Here is a 12461-nt window from a genome sequence, read left to right on the forward strand (position 1 = left end):
TTTTAACAAAACGGCATAGCAGGCCACAAATTACATTACAAAGCATATCAGTTTGGTAAATCTGTGTGTCTATTGTTGGGTTTTTATAGGATTTCGATAGTGATTTACATAAACGGTTTATGTATGTAGTTTTTAATGAACTATTCTAATCCGTGTCAAACTTCAGCAGACGACATGAATGTATACATGTCGCCATGACTACCAACCCACAATGAATGTGTTCTTTCGCTTCCGGTTGTCTATTAAGAATTAACTTTGGCTATTTATTGAAAATGAAACGTATTTAGCTTGTTACCTACTACAATGATTTATATTCAAAAGCGGTGTCTGTTTTCTTCATATATTCGTAAACGTATCATTTAAAACCAATTAAGGCAATTTAAGAACTACTTTTTAACAGGTGTTATACGCAGGTGTCTGTGATTGAAGAACTACTTTTCGCAGTTACTTGAGGACACTGCCAGGGTTAGCCTGGTGTGCTTTAGTAATTAAACAGAACTTTTAACTTAGTGTTTTATATAGATACGAGTAGGTTAGCTACGACGGACGATGGCGGATGTAGAGCAGCAGCCGCAGCAAGCGGACCAACAGCCGGACCCAGGGCCCGGGGAGAAGGAGGCTAATAAGGCCCCGAGCCCAAAACCTGACACTGAGGAAGTTGCACCACCACTGGTGTCTACAACAAAAAGTAAGTTTTATTCATCTAGATGTCTATTTTTAAATACGAAAATCATGAAAATATTAGATAACCAAGAACTGGGTCTGAGAATTAAATATACAGTGCTTTAGGGTATAGCGGATAGCTAACTAATTTTTCCTACATTCCAGTTCAAAGAAATGAAAATAGTAGGTTTTTTTCAGTTTATCTGACAGAAAACATCTATTCTTCTTAAAACATTCAACATTTAATAGAAATTCATGTGTTTTTTCTCTCCAAGCCATTGTTTACATATGTGCTGATTTAGGGTGTACAGGATAGCTTTGGTCATTTTTTCCATTCTTAGTTTAAAATCCACATCTTAACAAATTTTCCAAGATTTCTTTACTATAAATCAGAATAATAATGTATTCGCTTTTCAAAAACATTCAGCATTTACAGTATATCAAATACTTTTCATTCACTGATGTTTTTTACATATACACTGATTTAGTCTATAGAGGATAGCTTTATTTTACATTTGATGACATATGAAAAATAACACAACAAGCAATTATTTAAAATGTATGTCAGAATGTCTGTTTGCATGCCAGTAAAAGAATGATATCAAAATTTATACAATAATTCAAGTCTAAATATAAAATTTATCAATCTATCCTCTATACCCTAAAATCCGCTTTACCCTAAAGGTCTAGCAAGCAGAAACATGCAGTTAACAGTTTGAAGTTGTCATACTTTTAGACAATGACACTTTTTGTTATCTTTTTTACTGTAAATATAATGGCCTGTCAGTATTGCATCGCGATCTTACTTTTAGACAATGACACTTTATCTTTTTTTACTGTAAATATAATGGTCTGAGTACGGAATCCTGTTAGGGACATCGCGATCTTGCCCCTCATCTTTCACAGATGCACTAGAAAAAACGCGATATTGGCTTGTTACATTCTCACATCTTTTTTTTTGCAAATATGGAATGGATAAACTTCTAAATTTCTATTGGAAAATAAAAAACCCGCAAGATTCAACAATTTGTTCCGCGCACTTTTTTTTACAAACTTTTGTGGTGAAAAGAAACCCACTACATTTTATGGTAGAATGTTGTGTTTTTTTCCCCCTGGTCTACTCAATGAATCCGGACTTATTTTCAGACACTAGCTATCATAAGTCCGGGATCTTGGAGTCGACTGAAAAAATATGCAAGATTCTACAAACGTGTCAGTCAGTTTTTATTTAAACTTTAACCTCTGTAAGACATTTCTTTCTATTTCTCCATGAAAGTTTGACATGTATACACATTTTCCATGAAAATCAAATTTCATCAAAATACATTTATAAATAGGCTCGATATTAGATTTAACCATTAAAATGCAATAAGGTAATTTTGAAAGCTGATGACTTAAATAAATATTAAGATGCAGAAAATTTCTCAAATTTAACAAGCAGTTTATGTTTATTAATGGTGAAATTATAAAAATTGTTGTTTTAATTAATATCTCCTTGAAATTAGGATTAAAGATTTGGAATGTGTTAAATTTATTGTAAAACATTGTATCTTTTATTTGTCTAAGAGACTATCAATTCACAGTTATAGGCCGCTTTCGACGATCCAGGTATCTTTAAATGGTTTAAGATTATTTACAAAAGCGAGATAACCTACAGACATTAAATATTGACCTTATATTATTCAAATATCTCTTTCAGTGGAGAAATTATATTTAACAGTACCTGTAAGTGCTGTGTAGGTAGAGCTACTGACATTTGGTGCTTGTTGGTCGAAGGTCTGCTTCTACAGTGTACATTTCAAATTACCACCCTATGCTTATTATTTGATTTAAGACAAATTATTAATAGCTATTTTTCCTGATTTTGAGTTTGATACACAGAAACCAAAAGGTATCTATTATGTACCATTTTAAGAAGTATTAAATCATTGTTAAAAACATTTTTAAAATACTGAGTCCTATTTTAAAAGGTACGTGTTCAATCACAATTAAACAACATTTTACAACATTTTTCAATTTCTGTATATTCTGTTCTGTTAGATATTTATTTAGGGAACATTATAATCACCCATTACACCAAATTAGATCATGTGTGTATGATTTTTTTTTTTACAGAATTTTGTAATTACTCCCTTTAATATGATTAGTATTTAAAAAGTGGACTATTTCTTTTAATTGATTTCAATATAATTTCTAATTCTACATAAATTTGGTTTTGATAGATAATGGGATATTTCAACAATATGAACCGAAGGGGAAGTTTTAAAACAGTGTGTATATAGCTTCATGTATATAACGTTTGCAAAATTGAATTTTTTCTAAAGGAGTTTCGGCTAAATAAATAGTTGTCAGTGCATATCCTTGGCAAATGTGGTACAATAGTTCTTAAATTCAAATTATTCTTTAGGCAATGTAGTGATAATGAAATTGATAGCTTTATCTTGATTGTGCAACCAGAATAGGAAAATCAAATTTTAAACATACCTCCAATTAAAATCTAACATAATTAACACTCAGTGAACACAAATAAGTGTAAGTCATCAGTTGTTAAAGTTTTGAACAAATCAATTACTTGGCCATGTTGATCAAAATGTGATTGACCCCCTTTAATTTTCTCTTAAAAATAACAGGGGGAAATCCAAAATTCACACATCAAACCTAAGTTGTTCGTCCAGTGCTGGTTAATTCATAGAATTGTGTCTTGTTGAAAAGAGAGGACAGCCATATCTTTTCTGCATCTAAACCATTATAAATTTTAAAATTACAAGATTATCATCCAAATCTATCTTAAACTGGGGGACAAGACGATAGAATTTTATTTTTGATAATTGATAGTATCCTGTGATAATAAAAACAAAAAATGACAAGCTAGAATTTAAAATAAAATATATAGCTATCTTTAGAGATTTTTTTTTGTTTTTTTTTGTTTTTGAAGATAAAAATGGTCTGAAAAACTGGGAGCGAGAGGGGATGATGACCAAGCAATTCATTTATTATGGCCTATACAGAATAAATACATCGATTACTATGTGACAAACAATTACCAGACTAAATTACTTAACTAAATAATTTAGCTGCATGATACAGAACTTGCTGATCCAGTTGATAAGATAGCAGTTTCTACTTATGAACATTGAACTGTTTCTAAAATATGTCAGTTTAAATAGTTTAAAGAAAGTGGTATTATTTCACATTATTAAAGACATAAATGCAGAATGACCTAGGTGTAGCACTGACCTTGAAAGAGCATTTTATTTGAAGCATATTTAGCATGTGACCTTGATATAAATGTTTTTTAACTTTAAAAGAATAAAAAGTGAATTTTTAAAATTAAAGTTGAAACTTGGTAACTCAAACTCACTTATCTGGAAATTCTGGCAATCTGGAAAAAAATATTAAAGGCCCATCCCACAAACACTTGCACAAGATATCATTTTGGTTATCTTGAAGTAAAATGCTTGATCCCAAGGAATTTGAGTTATCAACTTTAAACTGGAGTACTGCAATTATTTTACATTTTTCATCTTTTTCAGCTGAGAAGAAGAAGCCTGCAGCCCCAGCGAAAAACCAGCCTGCTGCCAAAGTAAGTCTGTTTATTATAGTTAAACCAGTCTGCTGCCAAAGTAAGTCTATTTAATATAGTTAAACCAGTCTGCTGCTGAACTATGATAAATTTTGATTATTTTAGAACCAGACAGCAGCCAAAATTAGTGTGTTGCCAATATAAGTCTCTTACTGTCTTTATCACCAAAGTAAGACTTTACTTACGTGCATATGAGACCATTTTGCTGCGAAACATTTTGAACTATTTTGATGTGACAAAATTGGAAGTGTAGCAGTGTTTTAAGCCATGAAATTTTCTGTTCACTGCTGTTATTCACATTTCATATGAGAGCAAATACCCACTTCACACACAAGTTTGATACATAAAACAATAGAGAAAAAGTATGTTCTTGTGTATGTTATATAAATTGCATTATTGCGATTTTCTGTCTTGCAGGGCCCAGCAAAGAAAAATGTTATTCTCACAGGGGAGGCGATGAAGGAGATGCAGAAACAGGCAAGACAGATTCGTGAGGAACGCAAAGCTCAGGTAACTATATTATACTTGTACTGTCATAATATTTTGCTCTTTATACCCTGAAAATATGATTGGTTTCCTTTTTTAGGTACAGAAATGCCGAATGAAAGTGTTACTCTGTATATGACTGTATGAGTGCTGCAAACATTCTAAAAGAAGAAAAAATTAGTCCATATAGAAACAAAACTGGGGTTTTTTTTCAGTCTTTTTTTTCGTTATTTGTTGATGAAACACCAACCTGTGGTAGTAAGTTGTATATGACGAGGTTCTGACAAAACCAGTCCAGATCCATTAGTTCGATCTCTTAGAAAGATATGCATGGTTTCCTTGAAGGCTTTACCCTGTTTAATCCACAAGTTTTGACCAGAATTTCATGATATCTAACTCTTCTCATAAGCAAAGTAATGTGTATGAATATTTTATTTGAATACAAACTAATAATAAGTATCAAATTGATACAAAGTTATAGCCAAATGATATTACAATATGGTGTAAACAGTCATTTTAAACATTGAAAATTGAGTTAACCCATTACAAACCAACAAAATGATTATGTAACCTGTTCTTGTTTTATGTTAAAAACATTTGAAATGGCACAGAGCAGATAAATTCTATAGCAATAATGTAACAGTATTCTTTGTATTTTCATGAAATTTTAATAAGTAAGTCTCATAACAATGATGACATTTCTACATTTTTGTAATATTATAGATATATTAATGTTAATTCTTATAAAATATTAGAACCAGTTGATGGTAAGTTAAACATGCATGTACGTTTCTGTGAGCATGACACACGGGTAGCATTGAGTGAAGATTGTGTGTTTTAGATACTGGACAGGTAATGACATTAATTTGTGGCAATTTCTGTGTGATTATGCAATTTTGACATTCTCCACTGGTTGCTTGTATGAACTACACCAGTGGTCTGAGAATGCCAAAATAGCATTAGAGGAATATGAGCCACACCATGAGAAAACCAAAACAGTGCATTTGCGACCAGCATGGATCCAGACCAGCTTGTGCATCCGCGCAGTCTGGTCCGGATCCTTACTGTTCACTTTCAAACACTATTGCAATTAGAGAAACCGTTAACGAACAGTATGGATCCTGACCAGACTGCGCAGATGCGCAAGCTGGTCTGGATCCATGCTGGTCCCAAATGCACTATGTTGGTTTTCTTATGGTGCGGCTCAATTACATGTTCACATGTAATTTGCTAAATGTCATTAAGGGTCCATTACCATAAAATTTAGTACTGAAAATGTATTATAAATATTAACTAACACAAAAAGTGTGAGCATAGAAATTTGATAGCTTTCTCTGAAAACTCTAAGATATTGTATGTAACTAACACAGAAAGTGTGAGCATAGAAATTTGAGAGTTCTCTGAAAACTCTGAGGTCTCTGTTGATTTAGTTTGTTGATTCTGTTATGTAACTAACACAAGAAGTGTGAGGGTAAAAAATTGATAACCTTCTCTGAAAATAGTGTGCTCTTTGTTGATTTAGTGTGTAAAGAATTGAACATTGTATGTATTACTAACACAAACATATGTGAGCATAAAATCATAAACTTAGTAGCAGTTGCTGAAAATTTAAATATTAAAGGTGTGTTAGTTTATGATTTATTAAAGTTTTCTGAAAACTATGTGCTCTGGTTGCCAAAAAGGTTATTACTTTCATATTTCTGATGTTTGAGCATAACAATACGGTAGCTTTCTCGGAAGAACTTGTGCTCTGTGTTGATAACATTTATATAAAAAGTGAATACTTTACTTTTCTTACAAAAAATTAAAGCGTCACTGAAATTTGTGTTTGTGTGTGTTTGATATATTTTTTAACATGGATAATATGGTAGGGGGCTGGGGCATGGTAGATTTGCTCTTGTGTGTATGGTTATCCATCCCTCTGAATTCATGTTATTTGACCTAGAATCACCAGACTTCATAGGATAGTTATTCAGCATGTGTGGTTGTGCACCTGCTTTTTCTGTTTGGGATTTAGCATCAGAAGGTCAGAGTTATGGCCCTTGATTTAGTTAAAAATATGTATGAAGGTCCCAATATCTCAGAAAGCATTTGACATTTCATGAAACTATAAAATATTGTTCAGCATGAGAAATTTTGCATCTGGGATATTATTGGGGATTTAACACCTACCTACAAAAAAATATTTTTACTGATTCAGATCCCCACTTCCAGATGACTTCACACACCAAATCCAAGGCAATATCAAAGTTTACTTAAGTCTTTCATTTTTAGCAAGTGTCATAATGAACCTTTAAGACATACATGTAATTTGTTAGTTTGTATAGTATTATAAATTCATTTATTATGATTGTCTAAAAATGTCAGCACTTTCTTGGCAATTTCATTGTTTGAAGAGTGACTAGCATTACTGGTGTGACTGCAAATAGTATTATCTGAAAATGATAGTAAAATTGCACCTTTATTGTTGTATATGTAGTAAAATAGGTCTTGAATTGTATGTTTGAAAATTATTTAAACAATTAGGTGGAAAAAAGCAAGTGAAATATTTATTGTGATGTGTTTAAAATGTGTATTTTATAGAATGTCCTTAAACATTTCATATAAAAGTTTTTTAATTTTTAATTGAGAGACAGCCTTGGCAGTTTTTCTAGAGAGCAGAGACAAAATTAGTGTCATAATTATGTAAATTGATACATATAACATTATGTTCTCTATAACATCAGTAAAATACAGTTCAAGGCTGATTTTATTTTAAAAGACTCTGAAAAGCCACACTTAATACAAATAATTAGAACAAACTTTATATTATTAATATTGGTCGGAACTGTATAATACCTTATCAAAATATGAATTTACCCTTGAAATCCTCAATGTTAAATACCTTGCATAGAATCTTACCATGTTTCAATGGGTGGACAATTAGTACAAAACAGTTTTTTGTTGTATATATATTGATTATCGAGGAGGGTTTTCAATTTGATAAGTCTTTTTCTAATCTAGTGCCAAGCGATCTGTATTGATTGCCAAACTTGTGGAAGACAAATGATTTGGAGAATAAAGGGTACAGTACATAAGTCTGCAGCAGATTATAATTAATGTGTAACTTGGCCAAATGTCTCAACCAAAATTCCCTGACTGCTTTAAGAAACAGATATTATTCTACTTAGTTACCCCAGGATATAAACACTCAAGGACTTTTGGACTGTTTGATCCAAAAAGACTCGTAATGTACATATTTATGAAATATATATAACAAGTAAGGGTATTAAGGTGGTAACTTGTCTGTGCTAAACAAAGCGTGACTACGGCTCATGAAGGTCGTGTTCGGGTAAGTTTTATTCAGGTGTATAGAGATTCAGTTGTGGCCACTAGATAAGAATATCAAATATCCGTTTACAGCAAATTGACCTGTTTGTCCAGTGATAAAAGCATTAATTTACTGTTATATTGCAACATGCCAGTGTAGGTGACGTTGACGTAATTTTAAACATTCGCATGATGGTATCAGACTTAGAACCCTAGAGCCGCATTCTGTCAAGTATAATTTCAATCACATATCTTCACTAATTTGAGTTGCATGTTGTGTAATATTACCACCCCATGTCATAAGCTTGTTTTCTCCATTTAATCGTTTTAAAATTTTTGTTTGGCACGTTGTGAGCGAGGGATACAGATTATACAAATTTAAAAAGACTTTTGTTTAAGTTATTAATCTACAGAAAAATGAATTAAAGTGTGTATGGATACCAAGATTAAAGTTGTTATGTAGAAGATAATCTTCTTCAGACTGTTACAATAATCAATAAAATAAGCTGTAAGGCTACATGATATAGGCTAGATTAAAAACCACTGATAAATTAGTCACGCTAAAACCATTGTATAATCCTCTTTGCATGCTATTAAATTTGATATTCATAAACAGAATGGTTTTAAAACATGAATTATGTTTTGCCAAATAAATTTAAAAGTCACCTTCAAAATGTTGTGAAATACATTTTTTTTCACCGATCCCTGAAAATTGATTAAAATTTGATTACTCTTATGCAATAAGTCTTATCACTGATCACTGTCCTATTTTTCCACCTATTATATATTTTCCCTTTTAATTATGTAATGCTCAATTAGTTGTTAAAACTAATTGATTGACCTCTCTGTAGTCACTTCTTTTCTGTCACAGTGATTTGACACTACTGAATTTTTTTAGTTATGAAATTTAACTTATATGCATGACTATTATACTCAAAGGCAATAAAATCTTGCAATGTTTTCACAAAACATACGGTTGTCCCCACGGTTCCTTTTGAACAAAAAAAATTGTTCGAATGATTTCATTTTACACAGGTAAAACAAATAATGTAACGATAATGTCAAAATTCAGATAATAAAATGTTTACTTTTTGTTCTGTTTTGTAGATAAGGTAAATGCATATTTGATAAATTTGACTACTGTTATAAGGTATTATTGAACACCATGCCGATACGTCCATTTATTGAGAAAAATACAATGTAGGTGATTAAACCATTCATCAGACATGATTTACATATTTTATAGTAGTAGGTTTAACATTTCATTTCTATGCGTTGGTATTTATTGCATTCAATACATTACTGTCTGGTTTTGAAATCAGAATATTTAATAGAGGTCTTTTTGGGCGTAGTGTATGTGATGGAAATGGCTGAAAAAAAACCTAGACAAATCACTGAATTTTAAAAAGCCCTTATGTAACACTCGGAGATAGTTTCATATGATTTTATTTCATAATATCAAATATCACAAAACTATAATATTGCAAGTACTCTGTTATACAAAAGCAATATTTCAGCTGTTACAGAGTATTTCATATTTGAAACTTTTGTACAGAGATGTTAAACATGGCTAAAGATCCACATTATAAACACACAACCAGTTGATGGCCAGCAGATTTAATGAAGTCACACTTTAATCTAAGTTTTGGAGTTATACAATATAATTTCATTCATGATTCAAATCTTTACCATCTAAGCAAATGTAGGCCCTGACTGACCTGGGTCTGGGGATATAAAACTAAGTTTGGGGACCAGTCTTAAAACTCCAGCATCTGATTCATTATTTCTGAGCATAAATTTTAAATAGGTATTGCATTCTGAGACTGGTCTCCAAACCTTGGACCCTGGTGTTTCCTGTAGTATAGAGCACTTTTCCTTCCAAATACCTTAAATAGCTTGTTTTAAAAAATGTTACTGTCTTTTTTCGCAGGTTGATGCAAGACACAAGTATATTTTCAAGCAAGTAAGTTGGTTTACAGTTACTTTTAAAATTATGTTTGTATCAGTATTGTGTGCAACAGGAAACATAAAACATATGCCAAAACTTAATGTCACCAAGATGTCGCCACAATCAATATAACATTTGATTTTATTATTCTTATCTTCTCAAAACAGATATTCTAAACCGATTAATATTTGTATCACGTTCGATCTAAATTAAGATAAACCCAACAGTTTTCAAAAATTCTAATAATAGTTTAAACAGTTTTGTTTGCAAATGATAAAAAATGATGTCAGTATAGTTTCTTAAACAAATACAGTGTTGGAATAGTATTTCTGTACATACAGTAATATATAAATTGAGCCGCACCATGAGAAAACCAACATAGCACAGTCTGGTCAGGATCCATGCTGTTCACTAACAGTTTCTCTAATTCCAATAGGCTTTGAAAGCGAACAGCATGGATCCTGACAAGACTGCGAGGATGAGCAGGCTGGTCTGGATCCATGCTGGTTGCAAATGCACTATGTTGGTTTTCTCATAGCATGGCTCAATTGTCAAAATATTCCATTTTGATTAAGTCTAATTATGTTAAAACAAAATGTAGCTTGATTAACAAGGTAAAAGTGAGAATTGTAGACTGCCAGGTTTGATCCTTAATTGGATACTGTGTTGTTCAAAGGTGTTCTGAGCACAGTCATTTGTTACTTGCTCATGCCGGTGTTCTGTACCTCTGTTTATGTTGAGAAGCTGTTAGTTACTTGCAAAGAATAAGTTAGTTCAGGTATTAAACTTAGGAATGCTTTTAAGATGAGATATTGGACTGTTAATTTACTGAAGTACCAGTTAGAAAAGGCATATAGCCAAACATGGACACCAGACTTAAATGACTTTGTTTGTTTGTAATTGCAGGTTGGTGAGGCACTTGGTTTAGATGACAGTCAAGTAGAAGATCATGTCCTTTCTGATGAAAAGGTACAAAATTGTTACAGTAAAGCATTGTTGTGCTTTAACATGAATTTTATATTCTTATATAATATTGCACAAAGACTGTTCGGTAGAGTACTGGGTCATGATTATCTAGGTTCAAACATTGTTTTGTTTTGAGTTCCACTCGGGTAATAGTGTAATGAAGCCATTCAGCTGGCTTGCAGAAGATTGTCCTTGTTGCCTGTCCATGCCAGATTATGTGTAAAGGGGTTTCGGGGGTCTTTCCTCACAACGAAAAGCTGTAAAGTTGCCATATGACCTAAGTAGTGTGTGCTGTTCAAATGTCAACAAAACAAACAATTTTTTTTATACAATCGTGTGGAAAATGAAAAAAAATGGCATTACGGTACTGTTAGAAATGATTTGTAGTTAGTTTGACATTAATTCTCTTTGCATTTTTTTTGTGGGAATGTAATCCAGTTTTGGTTCTCCTGCTTAGCTCAATAGGCCTCTGATTCATGTGGGGAAGTTGGCAGTTATTTGTTGAAGAAGTTAGTGTTGATACAGAATCCAGACTGGTGACATTAACTTCCCTCCATTATATAACTTAGATGCTGTTGAAATACTCACAAAAAGAACCAATGTTATATAGAGTTATATTACAGAATTGAAATACCTAACTGAAAAAATTCAATTAGGTTGGCGTGACAAGTCATAAATTAGTACTTTTCTTATTTGGTAGAACTTAATTAGTTAAACATGCCATATCAACCTTGATATATTGGATTCAGTAACCTGTATTTTGTAATTTAAAACCAGCTCATGATTGCTTAATGAAAAGAAAATGGTTAAATTATTAAACCACTTCACAATGACACTGTGTCAATACTAAATGTGGACTGAATTGTGTCCATTTAAATTTATGTTCCTTTAGGTGTGTTTTATTTGAAAAGATACAATAAGTATTTCAAGTCTGTGGTGACTGTTTCCATGTACTGAGCAAGTGCTTTTTAAACAGAAACTGACGTAAATAAATAAATTATAATGATGAAGCTTAGTAATAAAACTAGTGGCATGATATTTTATTTATTTCATGCAAATCGTAGCTATGGAGATAATAAAATAGTTTTAAAGGGTTTGCAACTTAACTCTGTTTTACTGGGCTCTTGCCAGAATTCATTGCCTGAGAAAATAAAACCTCTTAAATTTAATACATGTTGTATATTAGTAGTACGCTTGAATTTTTAATTGATATAGAGATGCAATTTATGCTTCAAGTGAAGTCTATAAAATATTTAAATGTTTAACTTTTCAGTTTGACCTTTTTGAACCCTTCTTTGCTGTAGATGGAACCAGGAAGCTTATGTTCTTTTATCAGGATGTGCAGGTATGTATCTGTTGTTTGTAAAATTTATGTGCCCTTACAGAGTATATGACCTTGAATCATGAAACTTTGTATGGATGTTCAGCGTGACCTAGAAACATGAAACTGAAAAATGGTATACTGGTGTTTAACTTAACGTGTTTAACATTCAGATTGAAGTTCTG

At 31.9% G+C, this 12461-nt stretch overlaps 1 protein-coding gene across 4 annotated transcripts in view; it reads left to right on the forward strand.

The window, feature by feature from the left end:
* Positions 1–319: 319 nt before the first annotated feature.
* LOC123550877 (dynein axonemal heavy chain 5-like) overlaps positions 320–12461 on the forward strand; it is a 98231-nt gene continuing 86089 nt past the window's right edge. For 2 of the 4 annotated variants that reach the window (XM_053540239.1, XM_053540240.1), the window contains exons 1-7: positions 320–688; positions 4197–4246; positions 4664–4756; positions 5488–5499; positions 9972–10004; positions 10896–10958; positions 12229–12300. In XM_053540239.1, the coding sequence (XP_053396214.1) occupies positions 550–688; positions 4197–4246; positions 4664–4756; positions 5488–5499; positions 9972–10004; positions 10896–10958; positions 12229–12300 (462 nt within the window). In that variant the 5' untranslated portion in view covers positions 320–549. The remainder of the gene's footprint in view (positions 689–4196; positions 4247–4663; positions 4757–5487; positions 5500–9971; positions 10005–10895; positions 10959–12228; positions 12301–12461) is intronic. The other 2 variants (XM_045339342.2, XM_053540241.1) reach the window with 1 other exon arrangement.

This window comes from Mercenaria mercenaria, chromosome 4 (genome assembly GCF_021730395.1).
Source record: "Mercenaria mercenaria strain notata chromosome 4, MADL_Memer_1, whole genome shotgun sequence".
Classification (NCBI taxonomy): domain Eukaryota; kingdom Metazoa; phylum Mollusca; class Bivalvia; order Venerida; family Veneridae; genus Mercenaria; species Mercenaria mercenaria.